The sequence below is a fragment of the Heterocephalus glaber genome, unplaced genomic scaffold, assembly GCF_053883595.1.
Source record: "Heterocephalus glaber isolate CG9 unplaced genomic scaffold, H.glaber_assembly_v1.0 deba00001465, whole genome shotgun sequence".
Lineage (NCBI taxonomy): Eukaryota > Metazoa > Chordata > Mammalia > Rodentia > Bathyergidae > Heterocephalus > Heterocephalus glaber.
The window spans coordinates 19,696,387-19,722,524 of record NW_028258312.1 but is presented as its reverse complement, the minus strand read 5'-3'; the positions used below and the strand labels follow the sequence as shown (position 1 = coordinate 19,722,524).

The window sequence follows — 26,138 nt, the reverse complement described above, 5'->3', positions numbered from 1 at the left end:
GTAAAATCATAAATAATTTTATAGAAGAAATTAAGGCCAAATTTGATTTTTTTTCAAGGAATTTGAATTTTAATGTTGGAACGAAATAAACAACATTTCACAGAAGATTTGGAGGAAATTAAACATTTCAAAATCACATCTTAGAAACAAAAGAGTTGGGATATCGTTGTTAAAATGTTTATGGATGGGTCTAGTTTGACAATTTAGCCTGTCGAATGTGACTTTCACAGTCTGTTGGCAGTTTGTAGGCAAGCCATCACATCTGTGACTCTGTGTTTGATTAATGAGTCTTTCAGCTCATTGCTACCATCTGAAGAAGGGCTGTGGCCTTTCTGAGCTTCACTGGTTTATTCTCCTTAAATGGCAGTCCTGCCAGGGTATCTTCCATATGAAAATCACACCTGGTTAAGGCTAATGAAAACCTCAATATGTCATGTTCTAGACAAGTCAAGAAGCATATAAAACTAGACAAAAGATGTATTCAACTAACATGAATGTAGTTTTGTCATAACCTGCCAATCCAAAAAGTAAAATTCCTCAATGAAATATTTCATAGTGTCAACCTTTAGAGTGGTGATTCTCAGCTCTCTGTGCTATAGGAGGACTTCTACAAAGCCAGCTCCTTGGCTATAAACAATGTCTATTTTCAGAAGAACTAGGAACACTGTAGTTCATGATGAGATAGCCATTTAGCTTTCATTATTTACAAATGATTAATGTGATTGGTGAGTTTTTTAGCCTCTTTGAAAGTCACTGTCTTTTGATGGGTCCATTTGGAGCAGGGCTGGCTTTCTGAGAACTTTCCCTTGAGCACCAGGCATCAACGGCACACAAATTTTCCCCAGTCTTGCTCTGGAAACTGAAAAGCCTTTTAAAACAAGAGTTTATTTCTTCCTGATCCTCTTAATGTGTGAACTAGAGGAACAGGTGAGAGGAAACAAAGAGAACTGAAAGCCAGGACAACCAGAGGTCTAAAGCTAAAAGGCACCCTAGTGTCAGGCAAAGTGGTTGGAAATTGAGGAAATACAGAAGAGAGAAACCTCTTTCTTTTCAGGGTCCTAAATTATAGCATCATTTCTGAAGTGCTATTAATGTCTTAAATATCAATACTACTTACACCAATTAAAGGTATGTGTTATTTTTTCTTTATTCTAGATTTTGGACTAGTATTCCATTCTACAAGCTACATACTGTGTGTAACATGAAGTCTAGGCATAGTTAAGTGGTAGAGGGAATCATAACATTCTAAATACTGTCAACAAATGAGTAGCAAATCACTGAGTTTCCATTCTAGTATGGAAACTAGCAATCTTTAATTTTCTGATCCATGATATTAACAAATCTTTTGTATCACTGTTCATGTTATGCCAACGTTATTCTTCCTAAGTTGGAAGAATACTTGCATGATATTCTGATGAAGTTATTCACATTCCTACTACCATGTTTCTACTTATCAGAAATTGACTGACTAGCAAGTTCACTATTGTCTATACAGTCTACCAAAGTTACTAAAATAAATATTCTCTTTTATTTTGGCATAATCTAAAAATTATCATTACTATCATAAACATCTCCTATGTGATGTCTGTACTAAGAATTTTGATTAAAAAAATGTAGTAATCTATTCACCTTGATTTGTAATTCTATTATTGGAAAGATTTGGAAGGATTGATTTTTGGCACATAAAAATACTCATCCCTTCAAAAAATTAACTGAACAATGTCAACCATGGTTACTTATGCATTAGCAAAGTGATCATTTCAACAAAATTTCAAATAGTTATAATTTAATGCTGGCTGCAAATTTGAATCTCATGAGAAAAATTTTAAGTGATAACGATTGTTGCACTATCAGAGATTCTGATTTAACTGGGCAGTGGGAGGCCTGGGCATAGGTTTTCCTTTAAAAAAAAACAAAACACTCTTTCCAAATTATTCTAATGTACCATTGGTTAAGTACCATTGTCATATTTATTTTGCTGATCTAAAATAAAAACTGAATTCTACATGTGAAAAGTGTTGTCTCAAATTAAGTTTGAAAATCAAATGAACAGTCTTAGGGATTCTTAGATCTATTGTTATGGTTTAGAAGTTGAACCGCAAGTCAAAAACTCTGGGCTGGATCCACTGCTCAGCTATCTACTTGCTCTGACTTCAATAAGTCCCTCAAGACAAATGTTTTCTAAATAATACAATGAGAAAATTAAGATTTCTTCTCACTTTAAAAGCATGATCACCAAGAATTTCCCAGGGTACAAAGTGTTCTTCTTAAATATTAATCAGAGTGCTTATCTGATTCCATTTACTAAAGGCGAGATTTAAACCAGGGCACTGTGTGTCAGATAAGGCACTATTCTCTTCTCCTGTGGGAGGCACTGCTAATTGATCACAGTACCACAGAAAAATCATGATCCTCCTTGAATTTTATTCAAGATAAAACCATTTCCTATTTGGGAATTGAAGAGATAATATTTCAAGAGATGATATAATAGAGTGGTTAGCAAGGGACTAAAATATCCAGAGGATCAGAAACTGTTAGAATAGTTCAACACAAGGGCAACATGTGAATCAAGTCCTCTGCAAGGCTCAGCCCACAGAGGGATGGTCTACTCCTACTAACCAACCGTACTTTCTATACTAACCTATCTTTTGGTGTCAATTTGACTAGAGGGAGAGAAGGGCTTGACCTGCTTGAGCTGGTATTTTTCACTGTAAAATAGTCAAGTAGAATTCTGGTTTTGCAACCATCATGTGTGAGTTTGCTAAGTATGAGTTAATATTACTATATGAAATAAAACCACCAGCCTTTCAAAGCTGCAGATCAGGTCATGGACCTAGGTAGAAATCCCAACAAAATTATATACTGCCCCAGAGGTCAGTATGTCTGTCAGCAACAGAACATTTACAAATATAAATGTAATTGGTGCTATTGGGAGATGGTGGAGCCTTAGGGAGTGGGGCGGAATGGGAGGTGTTAGGTCACTGGGGCTGAACCTTCAACAGGAATGTAGGACTCTGATCGCTTCTTTCTTCTCTTTTGCTCCTCGCCATTACACGAATGGACTTCCTATACCACATGCTTCTACATGATGTACTGCCACAGGCCCCAAAGCAGTGGAGTCCAAAACCATGTGCCAAAATAAAATCTCCTCTTTCTAGGTTGGTTGCCAGCTAATTTGTTGCAGTAATGAAAGGCTGAGAAACACACAATTCAAATGGTTTCCAAATAAAGTATTGTCTTACAAGAACCGTAAAAAAAAAAAAAAGAGGCTTTCAGAAGATGCCAAAAGCTTTTCATTTTTGCAAGGCTTTTCTCCTATTTGGAAAGAACAGTATTTAGATAAAGTGGTAATGATGCAATAAGGAAGAGAGTTGATGCTCTTTGAGGGCAGGGCTCCCATCCCATGCAGTCCTTGGTAACATCCTGTGTGATAAATCCTGTACCAAAAGACAGCTTAGTCACACCATCTGCTGCTTCCTGGGAGATAAATTGCACATTTCAAAGTATGGCAACATTCCACCATAGCATAATGAAGAAAATGAAAAACATATTAGCAAACTGAACACTTTGGGGAAATTTCATTTCAAATTGTATGCTGTTTTGCTTTTAAAGAAGTAAAATTATTAAATAAAGTGTGTGAGAGGAAGCAAATATTCTTCCTTGTAGCGAAATTATGGATGCTTTTACTTTGCGAAAAATAACATTATTTCCAACGAATGCATTAAAATCACACATATAATCGACATTCTCAGAGTTGTTATGAAGAACCATCTATATGTATGTACTTTCACTGAAATCCAATTTCAGTCCTGAAATCCAATTTCAGTCCTAAAATCCTTGGTAGAATATGGGCTAAAAGATCTTAAAAATGAACAATTAATTAAGAGACAATTTCACTTCAGAAATCCCTAGAGGTCTATAGATTTAGCTGGAAGCCATCTCAGACCAGCCAATTCAGAGCATCAAACATAAGCACACTGAATTTGAAGGATTATTCCCTCTCTAAGGCTTTCCAACTGATTCCAAGTAACCAACACCATCCAGCGACAAACCTGAGCTCCACAGAACTGACTGTGTGACTACAGAACAGGCTACAAGAACGTGGAGTGACTGCGAGCAAGACAAATCAGGTACACTTCTCATACTTGACCAAGGCCACTAATAAACTAGCATATCTTCTCTGAAGAGCCATCAATCACATACCAAGAGTGTCCTCATGAAGGCACATCCCATCAAAGCCACATAAAAATAAGGTAAGTAGAATTTTAGTGACAGGCAACAAGGCCATTTGATCTATGAATTCCACAGACATTGCAATTGCTTACACATGCTTCAGGACCTTCAGGGTCGGATGAGGCCAAGGATTGGAAAGAAAGAATTTGTAAGTCTTTTACTATTCTCCAGTTATGGGCCTATTTAGGACAGGTGCCCCTTCTCCCCTCCCCACATCCCTTCACTCAGGGCAGTATCTGACTTCCTCTGAAGCAACCTGACGTTCATTCACAGTGCCTAGGTTGCAAATTGAACTGATTAAATGTGATAACGCAGTAAAAAAAACCAACACTCTAGCCCAAATACCCTCAATACAGCTAATACCTGTATTACTGAGCTTTCTGTCACTGTGGAAAAATACCTGAGATAATCGATTCACAAAGGAAAAGCTTTGTTTTGGCTCACGTTTTCAGAGGTTCAGGCCATGGTCAGCTGACCCTGTTATTCTGGCCTGTGGCAAAGCAGAATATCACAGCAGCCAGTGCACGGTGGAGCAAAGGTGCTCCATGGCAGCCCAAGTGGAAAAAAGAGAGGAACAGGCTGAGGTCCCAAGACTCCTCCAAGTGCATTGCCCCACTGACCTAACTTGTTTTGTTAAGGCTCCACCTCCCCATTCCCAATAGTGTCATAGGCTAGGGACAAAACCATAGTACTCTCTTTGTCAGGCTGTGTTACTACCTATGTCGAATGCCCCATCCACACTACTTCTAACTTGGGTTACCTGGCTGATGTGTCAAATACTACCCTCCTGCACTCGTGTGAGTTAGCTTTCTTTCTCTGATCTTCCACTGTGGTTCTGTGGTTGCTTGCATGAATCTCTATTATAGCTATATCTACAGCTTTTTGTTTATTTCCTCTACTAGATCCCGAGCTCACTGACAGCAGGGGTTGTGTCTGGTTTATCTCTTTATCTGCTGTGCCCAGTGAATGTTTGATGGATGGAGGAACGAATAGTCACACATCTATTTACTCAAAGTCTTGTTGAACTGAATAATGGAAGTATTCTTAGTGTCAACATAGCCTATTTTCTGAAGTGTGTCATACTCTTCTTTCATCTGATAGTAAATACATTCTCTGTATAATAAAAAAACAAAAGTCTGGATTGTTCTTTTATAAAGTTATCTATTTCCAGTGATTCCTAACTATGTTCAAGCCGTTTTACAGCTCTGACTGCTGAAATGGACATTCATCTGGCTTTGGGCTGAGACAGATGAACAAATATGACAAGGTCATAATGCTGAAGAAAAGAGTCTTCTGGACAAGAGACATGTAAACAGCAACTGAATCAGATAACTGACTTCTGTCTAAATCTGTCCAGTGCAGGCTAAAGTTTTGTACCTTAGGCCTCTCACTGTTGATAGGTTAATTCATTAACCTGTAATAATCAATTATTTGACAAAAAGAGATCTCCAAACTTTCAGATCAATGGCTAAACCTCTTTCCTCTTTGTAGCTCTAGAAAACTCACAGTACAGAAAACTGAATATTCTATTTTTTAAAATCACTTAATTTATCCAGATTTTCTTCTGTCTAAAACTCATTAGAAACATAACAATGCTCAAAGTATATGTTAAGGTTTAAATGAAAATTTTGAAAAACAACAGATTTTTATCTCTGGTAAGAGAGATTATAAGATAGATGATGAGGCAGAGCATGACATTAGTAACTTTTATTTGTTCATTATTTATTTATTTTAGTAACTTATTTTATACAATGTCTGTATTGTTCAACTTCAAATGAGCATGTGTGTGAGTTTTAATAGTGTAATAAAGTTTTTAATAAATTAACTAATAAGGCTTGTTTCTTGAGGATCCTTTCCTTAACTCAGAAGTTCTATAAGGAAAAGAAAATCATTCCAACACAAAAAATTCAGGCTGGAGCCGAAAAGCATGAACCCAAAAGCCCATTCTGAGGTCTTTTCCTAATAGCGCTCACAGTCAAAAAAATTGTTAGTGAGTGAGACAAGGTGACACACGCCGAGGATTTCTATGGGTCGCTTGGCTTATAGATGCCTGCAGACTCAGGAAAACAAATGACTTTTGAGACCCGAAAGACTGGAAAGGGGATGGGTGATGGCTATAGACTGGCCTTGGAAGAGCAGAATTGAGGGATGACAGTCAAGGGCGCTGAGGAGAAGAAGCCGTTCACAGGGAGCTCGTCATTGTAGGTGTCAGGAAGCCATTGACTTCCAAATAGCCAGTCCATCTACTTAAGCTGTGCCAACCTTCTCACTGGTAGACTCCACTTAATCTCTTGGTGGAGGGGAACTACAGTCCTGGTCAGGAAATGTTGCATGGTCCTGTCTCTGAAAGAGACATATTACATGGCCATGGTCATAATATAGGATAATATAGTGGCCAATAAAAGAAATAAAATTAACACTTCTATTAGCAGAACTTGAAGACAAGGGGGAAGGCACAGGTAATGTGAATTACATTCTGTATTTTTTTTCATCGCAAGGAGTCCATAATATAATTTTAAGCCAATAAATTTTTTAAAATAATGTTGTATCTATCCCTCAGATTTACAAACCAAAAATAAAATAAAATAAAGTAAAAATAGAAATGTTTCTAAACTGTTACAGTGGGAGTGGAGCTTGTGTTGGGGCGCTTTTATATTTCACATCTCAACATCTTGTACCATTTGAAATAATATATGTAATATATGCATATGTATTAAGTACTATGGTGATTTACAAATATTAATACTATTTTATAAATAAAAAAGGGAACACTGGGCCGGGGATTTAGTTCAGTGGCACTGTGCCTGCCTCAAAAGCACAAGGTCCTGAATTTGATCCCGGGTACCGCAAAAAAAAAAAAAGAGAGAACATTATTTGTTGTTGCTCAGATTTTTTGTTACAATATTTAATTGTATAAATATCTTCAAAGAGATTATCTTCTCATCTCATGTAGGTATATCAACATAAACAGAGATATTCAATGATGACCAATAAGCCTTAAAGCAGTCAGTATAATTTTTGTCTTCTGTCAAACTGAACCAATAGGCCTATGACAGCTACTCCTAGTAGAACCTATCCTAAAACTTTTTGCAGAAAAATATCACAGTGGCTTTGGGGTCTGAACAGCATTTGACAGGGGAAAGACTTAAAGAATAGTCATTGAAAAAAAGAATGTGTTCTATACAAGCAAGTTTTAAAATAGCTTTTGATCTACTGCAAGAACCCCAAAGTGCCAGCATGTGAATGCATAATTAGGTAGAAGGAAAGTCATTACAAAGTGAATTTTGGTTCAATTTGACAAGCAAAAATTTCTCCAATGGGTGCTTTTGAGAAAATTATTATGCCTTCTTCTCATCAAAATGTTGCCAATTCTGCATTTCTGTCAATAGCATTTAACGCGTATTTATTTAGGATGTCTGTTTTCTCACTAAAGTTATGGAGACCTTTATTGAAATTGCTTCCCTCCTAACTTATATAAAAAGCACTCATATATAAGGAATACATATAAGGAATCACTCTTTTGGTCCCCACCTTAGCAGGCACAGAAAACCACCACCTAGGTCTCCTCCCCAGCTGCCCTTCCTCTTATCCACCATGGCATGTGTGCTCAGACTATGTCTCTCTTAAGCTGCTCTCAGCCAGCATCTGGGTATCATGGAGGTACTGCTGGTCCATTCCTGCAGGACATGGGAGTCTCTGATGAGTGGCTGTAACTCAACGAGTCCCCCTTGGCCTTGTCGAAACTTTCTTAGAACTACTCTACTCTCTGAGACTCTTCCTATGCAGTCCTCTATTGCCTTCTTCTTTCACAGGTATTCAGACCTTGTTCTGAAAGTCTTCCCTGGCTACTCTTGCTTCTCCTTTCTGTTCATATTGTGCATTTCTCCCCCTCAAAACTTCTCACACCTCTATTACCATCTTGGCATCTGCTTCTTGGAGGATATGACTACCACACTCAACTTTGAAGAACAAATAAACACAGCACCTCTCTACCTTAAGAATATCCAGTCTAGGGCCGGGGATTTAGCTGAGTGGTTCTGGCGACTGCCTCGCAACCGCAAGGTACCGAGTTCGATCCCTGGTACCAAAAAAAAAAAAAAAAAAGAATATCCAGTCCACACCATCTTCAAAGAGGAAGTATCATACCCACTCTTATGCAAATTAAAAGTAGATTTTTCTGAGCCTCTAACTTCCTTAAAATTCACATGATATATACTCTCTTCCCCAGGCTTTTGCCAGTTTTTAACAGTCCCTCCACCCCAGGAGTTACTAAATCCTAAAAACAGCTCTCTGTTCCTCGCATTTCATTTCCTTCAAGGCTTTGATGATTCCCTCAAGTCTTCTGGCTAAAGCCCAAACTTCAACCTCAGAACCTACACAATCTAAATGGCCAAATTATCTCTCAAGTTTTAACTAGAAGAAGAACCCCTCTTTCTCCAAAGGATTGGTGATGACAGAAACAAAACTGAAGTTTGAGAGATTCATATTAGATAATTTTAATTTTCTTAGAAAAAGAGGTGGGGAAGTCATCTGCTGAGAGGGACATAAGCGCTGGAAGAAAGGAAATAACAGAAGTGATTATTTAAAATGGATTAGAGGACTGGGGATTTAGCGCAGTGGTTTCGCTGCCGGCTGTGCAAGCGCAAAGACCCAAATTCGATCCCCGGTACCAAAAAAAAAAAAATTTTCTGGGGCTGGGGATTTAGCTCAGTGGTGTCAAGCCTGCCTCGAAAGAGCAAGGTCCTGAGTTCTATCCCCGGTATGGCAATAAATAAATAAATAAATAAAATGGATTAGAAATTCAGTAAAGTAGCACTAAAGGGCCCTTTGAAGTACCGTCATGTGGTACTTGATGACAGGGACACACTCTGAGAAATGTGTCCTTAGGCTGTTTTGTCATCAGGTATATATCACAGAGTGTACTTACACAAACCAAGTTGGCTACATGCTCACTAGACAACGTAATTTCATAGGTGTACCATCATGTATGGAGTCCCAGGTTGACTGAAATCGGACGAGGACGTGTTGGGCGCAGGTTCGAGCCCGGTGTCCAGCGGCATGAACTTGTTCACCAACTATGGCAGCTTCCTGGAGCTGTTCAAGGGGAAGACGGAGGAGGAGCAGCGGCAGCGGCCAGAGGAGCCGCCCCCAGGCTCGCAGCTACCGGACCAGCAGGCCTCCGCCAGGGGCCCCGGGGACCCGAAGAGGAAGGACCACCCGGGCGCCACACTCAGCTTCCTGGGCCAACACAGAGGCGGGAACAAACTAGGCCTCCACACGGGAATAGTAGCCAAGAGGCAGAAGCCTGAGAATGAGTAACAAGTAAAGGTGGTGCGTGGGCCAAGTACATGGCAAAGGTGAAAAAGTACAAAGCCCATCAGTGCGGTGATGATGATAAAACTCGGCCCCTGGTGACATGAGTGAGCCCCCTCCCAAGTGCCCAGCCCTGGGACTCTGCGATGTCCATCACTATTCAATGTGGTGGCGGCGGCGGCTTCCCCAAGAACTGTTAGCCAGAAGAACACCAGGTGCTTCCCGGGGCCGCGGACTCTTCTCCAGGACTCTTTTTCGCCTTGAGCTCTAGCCTCCTGAGACTTACTAGAACAGTCGTCTACTGTCTGTCCCCTTTCTGCCACCTCTGTGCTCTCTGGCTTTTTCCTGTCTTCCTTTTCTTGCCTTCCTCTCCTTGCCCTTAGCCATAACTTCTGGGAATTAAAAAACTTCATTTAGTTGGGGGGGGGGGGGACCCCAAAACATGGAACAGAGACGCCGTCAGTCTGGACGTCCCCACATTTTGTTAAGCTGTTCTAAGTACTTTATGTAAATTAATCCCCAGAGAAACCCTAGTACTATTACCTACTATTCATTTTAACTGGAATACCACTGTCTTAACATGAGTTCTTCAATGTATTTATTTGACCAGCTACCCATTGTCATACCACCACAGAAAACAATGAAGTCCCAGAGACCTTATGAAGCAGTGAGTCATGCAGAAGAAAAGGGATGGGAGAAAAGGTGATGGGAGTGGTGGTTTTGTACCAAATGGAAGTTTTTCAAAGTATGAACAAAGAAATGGGTCAAAAAGGTAGACACACCTGAAACTTCCCAAACGAGTGGATATAGCGGTAAATTTCAGAGCTTTCTTTAGGCTCTGTCTACTAACACAAAGAGCAATATCGTCCTTAAATACAACTGTACTTAAAATGCCCTAACAAATGGTTACTTTATATAAATGGCCTTAACACAGTAGATGTTCAAAATGTTTGTTGAATGAGTGAAGTAAGCCAAACTATAAAGCAGCACTAGACAGATTTGACTAAGAGTTTGGACTTGAGCCAGAATCTGAGCACAATTAGAGCTCTGGGCCTCAGTTTCCTTATTAGAAAAACAATGATAATATGCACTACTTTTTAAGGTTACTGTAGGATTTGTAGTTAAATCTGTATATATATATATAGCACTTAAATCATACCAGTCATGTAGCAAATGTTCTGTGTTATTTTCACTATCATCAGTATTATTATAATGAATATATACACAGTAGAGCTAATAAAACACTGACCAGGTGTTATGGTTCAGATCTAAAATGTCCCCCCCAAATCACATATGTTTGGAAGGTGATTAGATCATGACAGTGCTATGCTCACCCATGGATTCATGCATTGATGAGTTCATAGCTGAATATGCTGTTAGGAGGTGGCAGCTGGTTGGAGATGGTCACTGCGGGTCTCTTAGAAGGGTATATTTTTGACCCCAGCTCTTCCTCTAACTCTCTGTATCCTGGCTGCCGGTGAGATGAGCAGCTGTCCTCAGCCAGGCCCTACTACCTTGCTGTTTCTGCCTTGGAGCCAGCCAACCATGAACTGAGCCCTGTAAAAACCTTGAGCCAAAAAGCTCTCTTCCTTTAAGCTGTGGATGTCAAGTACTATGTCCAGCAACAAGAAAGCTGACTAATATGCCAGGAGTATGTTACAGTAGATCAAGTACCAGATACAGAGTCAGAAGTCTTCATTTTAAGTACCAGCTGCCATTTAGTATCTGTGACCTTGGATGTTCAATGTAATGTTTTGCAACCTTGCTTGTGCCTGTGTGTCATTACATGGCTGTAGTGAGGCTCAAAGGAAAAGATTTATGTGAAAAGTCTTTATATGACATAAAGGATGCCAGATATACACAAGTTTCCCATCAGGAAACAACACATCTTTACGAGTTTGTTTGGTTCACATACCAAAATCCTTAGGTCTAGAATTCAGAAGATTGGAGTGTTGAATTTATATACACTAATGGCACAGTAGGCAATCCTTATGCAAGAACTATGCTGCTGCAAGATGTCAGGGTGGGAGGGGGCAGCCCTCTGCTGAAGAACAGGTGGGAAGAAAAGGGTTCTCTAGAGAAAAGGAGCATGAAATAGCCCCAGATTTGAATGTTGTGGCATAAGTAATGTATGTAGTGGCTCAGAGGTGTGTACTCATAAAATCAGCTTCCCCTTTTTCGTAAACCCACCTCCTATCACCAGGCAGTCTGCTGCTGCACCAGGAATTTACTGCAGAGAAGGACTATAAACATCGTGCTAATGGTAGCACTGCCTGAAAATGGTCACTTGAGAGTGCAGCATGTGCAGTTTGAGGCCAGAGACAATATTTTCTACTCTCTACACACCACAGGGCACACACTATAATCTGATGTAGGATAAAGGTGCTTTAATAATTATTATTAAAAAGCAAACAATCCACAGATCAACAGCTCTTTTCCAACATGTTTTCTAATCTCTGTTTCCTCTCAGATGCATGGTTATTGTCCACCTGGAAGGGCCCCAAAGTGATAGCCAGAAATCTGCCACCACCACCCCTTCTGCTGTTCCTGCCATCATATTTAATTGTGTTTGCTCAACTTGGAGCCAAACTCATATGCAGTATATTTAGATGGTTAAAATAGCATAGCACTCCACTGTATTCAGAGATTATTTTCAACACCACAATTCTTGGGAATTAGTCTGGAATAAATAAGTTAAAGAGAAAAGGTGCAGCATAAATTTGTTCCAGTGACAAAGAAAACAGTACCAAAATGGCAATCTGGAGATCCGCCACGAATGAAGGAATAGAGTGTTCCTTTTGGTTCACTCTCCTGAAAATGTAATCACCATCTCATTCGCTACTCTGGATTTATTTTAAAGTGGGTGAGAATGAAAGCAAGAAATGAATAGTTAAGAAACGGTGAAAAGTACCTTTATTATTCCAAAAGATCAATGTACAATTACTGTACTTATTCTCTTAGAGTATTAGAGGTAAAAGTATAGAACTGATACATATATTGATTTTCTGGACCTCTAAGGAGACTTTATTTTCTACAATAGCAAACTTCTAAAGTTGAAACACATATATCATTAATATATATTCAATATCTCTTTTCTGAAATTTTAGCTACTATGCTTCTTCAAATGCTTCCAAAACCACTCATAACTTTTTTACAAAGGCTTGGTTGGATACTTTTGTCAGCTAACTGCTCTTGACTTTCTTACCCTCCATTACGAGTATCATTTAATAAATCCAAACTCTATCACCAAAATGTCAAAAGACATACAAATCACAGAGTAAAACACAGACTTTGTTACTATGGTTTGAGTGGGCTCAATTAATTATGACCAGCTTCCTGTGCTAATCTGAACCTAATTTTACATTATCAGTGTCACCACCATCATCATCTTCACCACCATCATCATCATGGGCATCTTAAACATAAAGAATTTAATCTGATTTTCACCCAAACTTTGAGAATGTAAAGAATAAGTATGCATTTAGATAATTTTTTACTTGTGGCTTTTCAGAGTACACCTCTTGAGTCTACATGACTGGTAATCCGACATCACATTTAAAGAATGCCTACTCTATCTATGTGCATCTCTCAGGGGCAACTTTTTCTCTAAATTCTTATTCCTTGTTTATTCATTAACTAATCCAATAAATACCACTTAGAGCCTACTCTGTGTGCAATGCTGTTCTAGGCATCAAAGATACAGTCAAACTAGAAGGCAAAGTAATAACCTCATGAAGTTTATGTTCTATTATGGGGGCAAGATTAAAACAATAAATAGAAATTAAGATTTTAGATAGTAATACTATCTTAGATAGGTAAGTTACTTAGAGAACTTGTAGACAGTTAGACAAGGTCACCCTCAAGGTGCCAGCCCTCAAGGAACCAACACAGTGAGGAGCCAATATGGAGAACAATTGAGGTACTTCACTGGTTAGCATTATAAAAAAGAAAAGAGGTACTACTTCCCCTAGAGATAGATAGCAGTGATTGATATTCTAAATGGGAAATTCCTTGTAGGTGGCTCCTTTTCCCATTTGATCCCCATTTAATCAATATTACCTGGGTTACTGTACTTGTAATCTTATTGGTTGGTCATGGTTTTGACCCACCTCACGCCCACCTTGTAATTTTCCATTTGGTTTTATAATTTTGTCCCACTTTGTACCCGCCTCACCACATGGCTTTGCTGTATAAAACACCTTTGAGAAGTGGTGTGGGTGGGCAACCCATTTTCCCATCCCCCTTCTGTCTCTCTTAGACAGAAGCTACCTTTCTCTCAATGAGTTTTCCTAACCTCTGTTGTTCTTAGAATTCATTCTTCAATATTTACAGAACATGATCTCACGTTTCGAATAGCTAGCAGGTTTGGAGTTACATCTATTCCTCCTATATTGATGCCTCAGTTAAGAAATCACATACTAGAGTAGAATGCTGGAGTGACTGGAGAACCACATTAGATGGTGACAAGAAAAGATCACTTTCAGGAGATAATATCTTCTCCAGATGGACAAGATGGCACAGGCCATGTGAAGAGCTGAGGAAACTTCAAGTATCAAGACCCTAAAGTGCAAAAGAACCCAGAGAACCCAAAGAATGTGAAGAAGACAACCTATTTAGAGTGTCATGAATGGATAGGAGGTGTTTTGAGATGAGGTCATATAGCATGCAGAGAACACATCCCTGCCAAAGACTTGGGCAACCACTTTGAGTTGTTCCGCCTTTGGAGTCACCACCCAACCAGCTTGAAGAACCAAGGCCAGTACTGCTTCAGACACATATGTGGCTGGCAGCACAGATACCCTCTTCCATGTTTCTCAACTTTCATCTCTGAAGTATTCATCTCCTGAATGGCTTACTTGGCCTTTTAAAGCCCCTCTCGATCATTTTCTCCTAGTCTTTCAGGCTACTGGGGCTGCTGCTGTTCTAGGACTTGATACTTGACCTGACCCTCACTATCGCTGAGGCGTAAGGTCTACACAAACTCTGTAGTGTGAGAACTTGATTTCACAGCAAATCCTTCATGGACTTTACCAATTCCTTACCCAACCAGAACCAACACTACTACTATGTTATTACTTTTCTGAGTATGTATTGTGTTTTCAACTTTCAAAAATACTTCCAAATATTTTAACAGGATTGACTGTATCAATAATCTCTACAAAGTAGCTGTATGGTTACCATTGTTTCATATTAAAAATAAGAAAATTTGGGGCCAGGGATTTACCTCAGTGGTTCTGGCACCTTCTTTGCAAGCACAAGGTCCTGAGTTTGATCCCTGGTGCCAAAAAAAAAAAAAAAAAAAAAAAAAAAAAAAAAAAAAAATTTAAAGTCAAAGGTAAGCTCTTGAGAACCCAGGAATCCTGCTTTCCTATCTCTATCTTGTTTTCAGGATGAGGGAGGTCTGGTTCACACCAGGCATCCTAAGAAATTAAGTCCACAGATGGTCTGTTTTTGTATAGAAGTTGAAGACCAGACACAAAGGAATTATAGAGGTGACCAGAAAGGAATCTCTTCTCCTGAACTTTTTCATACTTGTGTAGTTGAGTTTACTTTTCTTTTTAACATTATGTCCTGATACAACATTCACAGCCTCATTCACACATGTAGGCCATAACATACAGGTCTATTAGGAAAAATATATTACCAAGAAATAGATCCACAAGACAGCAAGTGACTTGGTCAACTGATGAGTTTGGGAGAAAGAACCACATGTATTCAGCCAAGCTGCTCTTGTCTTTCCTTCAGCTTTGCCTAACCATAAATTGTAGGTAAGAAGTATCATTTTGTAGATATGCAGCTCTCATTCTAAAGCTCAGTGTCTGTGGTCTCATTTTCAAATATGTATCTTTCAGAAAACCATGTCAAAAAATTCAATGAACTCTTTTTTAAAAGTCAGCTTTTTCAGATAAGTCCAAACAAGACAGTATATTAGAGGGAAAAAAAGTTTCCTTACAGGTTCAATATTAATCAAAACTAATAAATAACATTCTTAAAATAAATGGGAAAGGGATAGAAGAAATTAAAACACTCACATGTCTTTTATCCTTCTAAGGTAGCTCAATTAGCTTCACTGTAGCTAGTGATGTGTGGTAGTTTGCAACAGAATGCTTTTCATTCCATTCTTTAAAAATCCAAGGTTGTTATGAAGATGAGACTCTAGCTGTTTCTATTAAAAATTCATGACCGCTTTCCTAGAGAACTGTTTTGACCTGTTATTTCTGGCTAAATTTGCAGGAGTTCTTTCTCTCCCACTCACTACGGCACATATCTCAGGAAATAGACTTTAATAGCTGGAGACCTAATTGAAGTATACCTGCAGCCATTAAACAAAAATAACATAATGCAAGCCTGCTTAAAGCACAAGTTTCCTTAGAGGTGAATTTTATACAACACAAATGCAGTAAGTTTTGAAGGACATGTTGTCCCTAGGGTACCATTTAGTAGATTAGAAAGAGCAAGTCACATAGCAGATGTAACAGTCTACATAAACTCAAAACTTTCCAAATAGCAAGGAAAAAATATTTATTTTCATGAGTCTGTTTCCAGACAACATTTCATATTGTGTACACATCAGAGGACTTGGCCTCTGCTCCATCCAACTCACCTCTCACCTCTCCGAACACGTTTGGAACAGGATAGGAGCACCTCTGGGGTGCACTGTGCACAACTGGGATGTGCACTGGGTCACTGCCTACCAGGTGGTGAGTTCACTAGGAGTTAAGATTCTGTCTTTAATGAGGAAGGTTCTGGATTGGTCCACTTTGCCCATGATGGGTGAGTGAGCTTAATTCGGTGTTGAAATATTAGGAATACCATTTTGGCCACTTATTGAAGCTACAGTTTTTATTGATGCCAAAGCCACTCCTTTTTTAAACCCTCCATACGGGAAATACTGTGCTATTTCTCTCATAGTTAATTTTCTTACAAGCATGCAGATTTCTCAAGGGTGATTTGACAGTTCTACTATGATGTGAATAATTTCTTTCAGGAAAAAATGATTCTCAATATTTTTGCAAAAACTATATATATCACAAAGATCACATAGAAAATAATTCCAATACTTAGATATCAACAAACAGATGATCCATGAACAATAAAAAGAACCATATATATCTGTACACACACACACACACACACATATATACATATATATTTGAAAATATAACATTAGCTAAATTCACTTTTGAAAATTTATACATTATAGTGTTCACTGAAAACTCTAAAGTCATATAAAAACATGTTAATAGATCCAGAATAGAAAGAAAATGTGTGTACACTGGTGCAAAATAAATTACCAGCCTAGGTTCCCAAGCTAAAAAATCACATTACCATTTTATTGCATTGCACTGGCATATATGTGCGTGTAAAAGAGGAAGCAAGTGACAGTACACCAAGATAGTGCCCAGATAACTGGCTGTAAAGTAAAAACCTCAATCATGACAGTTTTACTTATGTTTCCCCTGATTAGACTAGTTGATTTGGTTTGGCATTTTGTGTGCATTCATTAAATTGTAAACAAAGGCATACTATGGTGATATTCAAGTCAATTACTTTTGGTGTTTACTACAGTATTAAGTACACAAAATCAAAAATATTAAAAATTGAGGTTAAAAGCAACTAATTTTATCTGGAAGCCAAATTCTACAAATGTTCACCATGGAAAAAGGAATTTAGGAAGTCTACTCCTAATTTTAGCCATTTTTTAAAAATTTGAGAGACTGGAGACAAGGAAAAGAAAAGATTGCTCTGCTGACAAAATATTTGCTCTTTTTCCAAAAATCACATACACATAGACACACACACACACACACACACACACACACACACACACACACAAAGATCCTCAATCGTATTACCTGTTTTTGAGCAGTACATTGAAGGTCATCTTGTCGAGTCCCAGATAATTTGGCAGCAACTTTGACCAATTCCAGTTCCATTTCGCGATGGCTGACTGTTGATAAATGAGAAGACACTATTGTTAGTTATTAATCAGAGTTAATATGATCAGTAAATTAAAGCTCCAGCTGTGATAGACTAACTGAGAAGGAGGGGGGTTCAGAACAAGGACTTAGACAGATAACATCAATCATGTCCACAGAAGAAGGTTTTTATTCCAATAAGACAGCAATTAATTTATAAATCCTTTTGGGAATGTAGTCATTACTTATAAAAATATAAATCAATTCCTTGAGTCGTTATTCTTCCAAGTGTTAATGGCCTTTGCCCAACAAGTTCCTCTGAGAGGGTGACTCTTCAAAAAAAAAAGCAAAATAATTGGCAACTTTTTCATGTATCAATTTATAGGGTCTTTAAACATCCTAAAGTTCGACGGAAAAAAAGGAACTCAGAAATGTTAAGACTCAAATTGTTAAGACGCAGCTTAGAATGTGATAATCTTAATGCTAAGTTTTTGGTTAAGAAAATGTTTTAAAGAGAGAATATAAGGCCCTGCAAATATAAACAGCATGATTCTTTTTTTCTCACTAATTGATAATTTCATGACAGAGCAAGAAGAAAAATTACTATGGAAAAGAAAAATCTCATAATCCAGAACTCAATACAACATGCCATTTATTTAAATGAAGTAAGGATGATTTAACAGTTGCAATAATTATTTATGGTTTGGAGCAAGCTAATGTAGAATGCAGGAAAGCAGCCAGTAAATCCCAACTTACATTTGGTTTTTAAAAATTATATTTTTATTTCTTAACACTAAATAGTTTGGATTATAAGGCTGCTGTTTAAAATCCAACTGGAGCTATCCACTGTCAACTGCTGATTAATCGAGCTCTACAGTCCTGTCATAGAGCAGGAGAATTCCACCCTGGGATGTCAGTATTGAAGGTCTTATTCTACTACAGTATTGATGAATGTAGAAGAGAGCTGTAACAGGCATGGTAAAAATATTATCTGCATGCCAAATTGGGCCATAGTTTTAATTCTTATTTTCATCAGAGCTCTAGGTCAAGCAATTCTTCTCTTCTGCCCTGTTAATTCAAATTGTCTGTCAAGCGGTTTCTGGAAAAAGCCACTAAAAGAATGAACAAAGCAAAAGCAACTGCAGGTTGAAAATACTTTGGTGGAAAGTTGATCTTCTTTTAATGTAATTACTGGAACGGGCAGCTTAAACATGGCATAATTTGACATTTTAAAATGTATAGCATTTATGATAGTGCCTTTATTTCAAATATCCTGGCTTTAAGGTCACTAGTATGTTCATTTTAAATTTGGGAATGTGTCTAGGGTTATAAATAACAAATATTTCTCATGCCACTTTAACTAGAAGCTCAACACTCTATTTATGATTCACCGTAAACTATCTTCTAATTTACGTGATACATCTATAAAGATTGCAAGATGTTTTATTTAATGTATCAGGGAATAAGTGGTGACAATGGAGGGGAAGAATGTTACAAAATTCTTAGTTCTTTGGGCCATTTGTAGATCCAGTCTCTCCCAATAGCAAACTGAACTGGTCAAAATTAAGTTTCATTGACCAAATGTATGAATCAGCTTGACAAACAGAAAGAAGGTAATATAACTTTTAAAAGCCAATTTTTACAGACTATATCAATAAGAACAAGGATTTTTGTTTTCCAGTTCCCTCCCTCCAAAAAATTATGAGCAAATATTAAAAAATTCAAAGTATTTTTTTAGTTGTGTTAAAAAAACCACACATTAAGATTAAACTTACCATTTAATTTCCACATACCTGATCTAGCATGTTTTCTCTAAACACCTTATATACATGGAAAGGGTTAAAGGCAGAAGGCTGATCTTCCACACTCTTCAGTGTCATCTTTAAAGGTCGGATGGGTAATGACTTTTTCTCTGAACCATTCATAGAAAACAGTTGTTGTTTTAAATATTCCTTCAAGGAAAAAGAATTATAAGTCTTGATGGTAAAAGCATATATTCCCTTTAAAAATAAACTGATCAATATCCAAAATTGACCCTTTCAGCACATTTGTATAATTGCCTCGGGAAGAATACATTTTTCAGAAGATACACAGCAGAGGATCACTGTAATAAATTCATCAAGAATAGGTTTACTTAACATATACTGTGGATTTAAAGACCATCCAACACATTTTCCTGTAATGAATGAATGCTTGGTATGGCAGAGACTTGTTAACAGGCATTGTCTTATCATTGGTTCATGTGTTACTATGCCTGTTTACTAAAACTTAACTCAGGTACATGATTATGCACAAGATTCCTCACCCACTTATTAAGTGCAGTTGCTCCCTACTTCAGGCTCAGCAGAGCACTAAATATTCTGATATTATATTGCAAGTAGTATCGTTCTAGGGAGAATTATTTATAATGCAAGCTCCTAAACTCTATTTCTGTGCTATGAACTGAAAAATATCAGGGTTCAATAGAAGCTCAAAACATGTAATTCTAATCCTTCTAAGCGCCAGTGCAGTCCCTGGGCAAAAAAGGACAATCTACTGTATCACAGCTCATTTCCAACTCATAAATAAACAGGGTCCAGAATCTTAATCTACTTTATAGGACTCTTTTTGGAAGACAACACATTACAATGACTACATCTACCCTTAATTGATGAATGCTCACTATTCATAAATAAGTCATTTAATAAATAAAAGTAGATGTTCTCCTGACTTTAATATGTCACAATACAATGGGTTTTTTTCCCTTCAAGGCTAGGGTTTGGAAAAAGTTCAGAATGTTAGAGCTGAGTAGGACTTCAGAGGTCACCTAAACCCCCTCCTACTCAAAGTCTGGTCACAGCCCCTCAGAGTCAGCCGCACACTGAAGAGCGTTAGGAAAGCAGAGCCTCAGCCCCCACTGAGCCAGAATAGCCCTGTTAATAGGGATTCCCAGGAGAACAGGAGTCACATGAAAGCTGGAGAAACTCTAGCCCAAAACTGCACTCCCTGGTTGGCTATAAAAGTCAGGAGACAAGCCTGAGGTCACATGGAAGCGAGTGATCCAGTTAAAGCAAGAAGCCATAGATCCAGGCTCAGTTCTTTTTGCTGTGCCCTACAACTGTATGACTGTGTGGCCATTGTGGAAGGCAAATTTCAGATCCTAAAACCTAAATATACAAAGAAACCACTACTAATGTTAACAATAATAGTCATTTCTTAAACTTGTTCATTGTAGAGCATATGTCTTTGGAAATATTAATTTTGTTACGTCTGGTAGAAAAACACACGTGAACTCTTACTAAATATTATTAGATAATGACAAAGCCACCAGAAAAGAATTTTATGCCTAGATTTAGATTACTGAACTCAAACAAAATATTTCTCTACCATAATTTATAATTTAAAATTTAAAAGAATAAAATTCTCTTCATTGAAAAAAATCTCTTTGTTCTGGCTAATAATTTTTTGAAACTGATTTCCCCTTACTTAAGTATATTTTGACTTTTATTATTTCCACAATTAAAAAAAGTGCACTGTTGCAAGTTGTAAACAAAATGGTATTTTCTCCCTTGTTAATCTTTTGCCATGGTAAGAGTCATTAGTACTTCTTAAAAAACAGATTCTTTTGTATGACTTGCTTTAATCAGCTGCAAACAGTGCTATTTCTTCAGAATATTCCCAGTCTGTCTTGAACACCATCTTTATCCCCGCACATGGAAGCTTATTTCTCCATCATGACTTCTGTCTTTTCTTCACTGAGTTGTTCTACTTGTTTGATGAGCTCACTGAAGACTATCAAATCTATAAGCATGGTCTGCCTCATCTGTGCTCATAGCCAGGATCTCACAATTGTACTTCTTTGTTCATTCATCTAACTTTCAACTCAAAGGCATTTTTTTTTTTTTTGTACTGGAGATCGAACTCAGGACCTTGTGCTTGTGAGGCAGGTGTCAGAACCACTGAGCTAAATCCCTGGCCCTCAAAGACAAATCTTTAAGCCCATTTTTCCTCACAGTTTCTGTCTCCATCAATAAGGCACCCATTCTTCCCCTCACCTAGGCCTGTACCCACAGATAATTCTAAACCTATGCCACATTTTGGAGTAATATTTAGCAGCACATGTGAAGGTAGGGTACTACCCATCCCATGAACAAACATCACTGTCAACTGCACCTATGGCATGCTGGTGCCTCGTGTATAAAAGCAGCCATAACTACTATACTGGTCACTTAGTCACCCTTGCATTGTTTGAGTTTATCACCTGTGTTTTTAATAGTCACCAGGCAAAAGTCTGCCGCTTGCTTTGCTATGTGTCATCTAGCATTATGCTTCCTACTTTGCTGTGCATGCCTCACTCGGCAGAATAAACTAGTAGATACTGAGCTCTATGCTCATCTGATAGACACTACCATAATAGTAAACATATTTAGGTAGTAAACATATTCAGAAGAAAAATCATAACTTTGAGCTTAACTGACCAAAATTTTGTGGTATCCCAGTGAAGCTCCCACAGTATACTGTTCAAAACCACTGCCTCAGTTACATGGGTTCTACAGGGGAAGAATATATCGGAGAACTGATGGGCAATAAAGATACAACTTAATCTTTGATGATTTTGTTTATTCGTAAAACTGATCTTTTCTATCAGTTTGTCAATCATACAAGCTATTAATATCCCCACAGGTATTGTGACACCACTTTATGAAAGCCCTGAGGACAATCATACTGCAACTTCTGTTTCTCAATAGTCACCATAGTAACTGGTCCATCCAGGGGGCCAAGTGGATATACCATCGAGGAACATGACTTCACCAGGGAGGAGCTTCACTCGGCCAAAGCCAGGAGTTCCTCAGTTTCCCAAAAAGAAACCCCACGTAGGCTATGTGGGGTCTTTACCAAGAGTGCATAGGCCCAGTCACTCAGTAGCAATTACACATTGAGCTCTGGTGCTTTAAAGACAGGGTCATTTCTCACATAAGTTTACCACTGAGTACACTGTAATGTTACCGATTTATTGACTGTTGGGTGAATCTATGAAGTCCAGGAATCAAGATTTACTTGAAATTACTCTCAGACAGGTAACAGTAGAGAGAACATTCATATAACTGAGTTGTAAAATGCTGTCACAGAATTTAATTCACTCATTGGAAATGTATGGTTTTTAAGGCCTACATAATTGACAAAAAATGTATTTATGGGTTTGCAAAAATAAACATAATTACGAATGCCACATTTTAATTCAGATACCAATGATCAAGATAAGTTAACAAATATCTATTAGTTTAAGTAAATAGCTAAGATAACCCACTTATTTATGTTTTTGCTGAACAGCAGGGTCAAAGGCTAAACAGGGCAGAGAGATGGACAAGCCTAACATTGGTTCTCACCAGTGTCTGCGCATTAATGAATTTTCCTGGGTTAATCTGCCTGATCTCCAAAATGGTTCAATATTCTTGTGAAGTTTTTCATTACAAAAGAAGTCTCCAACTTCACCAACACAATAATGTCTTCAGGAAAACAGCTCTCTGTCTCTCTTCAGAAAATTCTTCATTTCCACAAATACCAGATTTTAACATCAGCTTAATGGTCACACACACGCAATTCCCAAACTACACCTCTATTCTCTGCAATTCAGAACTGAACTGAATTTATGAGCCGTGTTATTGTTTAAATCATACAAATAAAACCTACATTGTTTCAGTGAAGCTTTTTCTGTACAAATGCAGAACAGCCGGGGCTGGATAGATTCTATTAATAATGCAATATTGAGTTTGGTATTGACTTTAAGAAGTATTATCACCTCCTTGACTAACCCTTAGCTGCCAGCAGACGCCGCCTCAGGCCAGTACACACCTAATTGCTCGGTAAAAAGGCCGTTTCCCTACCTCATTGAGCTGCATGATGTGATAAATTTGCCTCAGGTACTTGCTGCCACCTGGTTTGTGGCAGAGATCCAGGACCATCGTGTTTATTTTCTGCTCAGTCAGTTCAAGAGCAGTATCTCCTTCTTCTGAAACTGTGCTTTTCTCCACTGTCATAAATGCACTAAATACAAAGGAAGTACATAATATCAGTGGTGAAGAATTATAAAGATGGAAAATAATCAGAGAGCTTGAGTGTGGAGAGTCGATATAAATCTCACACTCAAAGCACCCATAAAGACTTCAGTCAAATAGGTAAGCTTTCCCCAACCCCTCTTGCACATAGAAACAGCAGCACCTTAGAATTAAGCACCTGAAAGCATTTTTTAAAATGGAATCATTTCTTTTAAAGCATTTCTTTATTGCATTTATACTCCTATCTATAAAACATTTTCCCATTACTGCAATTGTTGAAATTGCTATAATCATGGGGTGAAAACAAAACATTTCTTTTTAAGAACATGTGAGAAATAATTTGTATTTTCTCTTTGAGGATAAAAAGTATCTTTGATGCCAGAAATAGCTTTGGTATTCTGCCTTTTGTAGATTCCTCTTTACACCTGTCTTAGAACACATTAAAGACTAATTCAAGTGTCAAAGGGGGGAGCCTATTATGCTGACTATAGCCTGTATCCTTGGTGGCAGTGTGCTTACCACTGGGTATTTTAAATTGGCCTTTGACACTTGTTGCCTTTAAAAAACACACGCCCCTCTCCTTTTCTGTAACAGATACTTAGCACAAGTCACTACTCAGGTTATTCTTTGAGCAAAAGGGGCCTACCATTACCTCCCCGTGAATCTCGAAGATACAGTCCTGACACATTTCCTTTCAAATAACCCATGTGTCTAGTCTTAGTTTGAAGATTTCTGCACGCTAATAAAGGGTGAGATAAAAACTTTTAAAATGGTTTATCATTGTCATGTATACCATATACCCTCCACATGATTTTCTTGTCATGCTTGCTATTGGTTCAATCAAGTAGTCTTAGGAAAACTCATGGTTTTCCACTGTTTCCCAGACTAAATGAAATTTACTGTGGTGTAATCAGCTGTAGACTGCAGTTCATTACTGAGATTTTGCCATGATTATAAAATTAGTTCTGCTAAGAGTCAGTGCCGCTGACCTGAAGACTGAACCAAATGATACCCAGCTGCTGGACATTAACTTGGATATTGCTTCCACATGTAACTTCAAAAGATCTTCCCCCCCAAAAAAATTTGAAGATCATATAAGCCCTGCTAAAACTGATAATAATAAAGCAAATCCTACTTTTAGACATATTCAGTGGCTAGTGTAAATCTTTATAAAAAGATCTTATTATAAGAAAGGAAGTTTGCATGGATCTTTTTGAAGCTGCATACAGGTTGCAAGCAAAATTTCTTGAGAGGCTTTGTAGAGGCTGACATTGAAAAAGTTGAGGCTCTCTGACAAAGGAGTATCTCAGTGTCAGCCCCTGAATTGTATCCTTTCCTGTCCATCACTGTGCAGGTGAAGCAAATGATTGGATTCAGTCAATGCTATGATTAATGAGTTCCTCTCTGGATTTGGGACTGCCTATCAATCATGTCATTAGGGAGAATGTGCCCTGAAAGAGGCAGGCCTTAGCCCAGGAATAACTGCATTAATCTTAATCTGTATATGCATCCAGCCAGCCAAGTCAGGGTCACCATGATGAAAAACAATAATCTTCAAGTCGACAAATTACTTTGCAAAGACAGACATTTCTTTACTTTTTGGGCTGTGTGTTCTCCAGAATCTAAGTTGACTGTTTACAGCTTGTGAGTTACTACAAAGTGAAGGTTATTTTAATGAATAGTAATGCTTGCGGAAAGGATGCGGGACAGGCAATGCTTACAGCTGCCACCTTTTTAATCGACTGCAGTTACTTTCACCATTTCCACAAAATCAAACAAATCTGCATGCAAGGGAAAGAAATTCAGTTTAACAATAGCATGTAGTTCCGCAATGATCTTTAGGAAGTAAGATTTGACTTAACAGAAGAACTATATTAGTATAAAAAGTTGACATACTAATATTAAAAACAAAACTATTGGTAAAGCCAAAGAACCCTCTACTTAATACAGACATCATAATGTGAAATACATTTTACTTACTCTGTAGAGCTATGAACTAAATGATCATCAATTAATGAGAAATACTTAGATATAGAAGTTCATGTGTGTATCAGATAATCAGTTTGAAATCACAGTTAAGAAGAATTCCTATAGTACCCAAATTCTGTAAGAGATTGTTATCAAGGTGAGGTCCAATTTAATTTTTCAAATTCATGTAATAAATAGCTTTAAACCTACATTTTTTGTATTGTGTTGTCATTTGAAAAACTGAGAAAGACATAGTATTGTGCTAACTAATCATTTATAATCTTTGAAGGCTGTAACTTTTTTAAAAAAAATAAGCAATTCTGCATTTTTGCTACATTTTGTAATAGAGAGCTAAGTGATCTTTTGACCCAGAGCAACTCAGCTAGAATATTAGCTAGGCAACTTCCTATTATAGAAGATACTAGATGTGGTGTTGCTTATAAAACTTATCATCAGCTTTAAAGAAAAATTTTAACTCATGGATTCCTGCATGGGCCCTGAGTTATATTACTTAGACACTGCTTTAAATATCTCTTATGTGATAGAGGGTTCCTAACTCTAAAGTATAGTATAGTATAGTATAATTAGCATAGTATAGTATAGTATAGTATAGTATAGTATAGTATAATAAAACAAAGTATCTTAAAGTATAGGAATTTAACTTTGTAAG

At 37.7% G+C, this 26,138-nt stretch overlaps 1 protein-coding gene across 9 annotated transcripts in view; it reads right to left on the bottom strand.

The window, feature by feature from the left end:
* Nucleotides 1–26,138, bottom strand: part of Kiaa0825 (KIAA0825 ortholog) — a 382,237-nt gene that overhangs the window by 193,400 nt on the left and 162,699 nt on the right. For 5 of the 9 annotated variants that reach the window (XM_087180707.1, XM_087180706.1, XM_087180710.1 and 2 more), the window contains 4 exons: nucleotides 23,330–23,489; nucleotides 19,259–19,417; nucleotides 17,403–17,497; nucleotides 14,771–14,821 (listed from right to left, as the gene is read on the bottom strand). In XM_087180707.1, the coding sequence (XP_087036833.1) occupies nucleotides 14,771–14,821; nucleotides 17,403–17,497; nucleotides 19,259–19,417; nucleotides 23,330–23,489 (465 nt within the window). Of the gene's footprint in view, nucleotides 1–19; nucleotides 6,577–14,770; nucleotides 14,822–17,402; nucleotides 17,498–19,258; nucleotides 19,418–23,329; nucleotides 23,490–26,138 lie in introns of those variants that run through there. The other 4 variants (XM_013071110.3, XM_021255775.2, XM_087180708.1 and 1 more) reach the window with 2 other exon arrangements.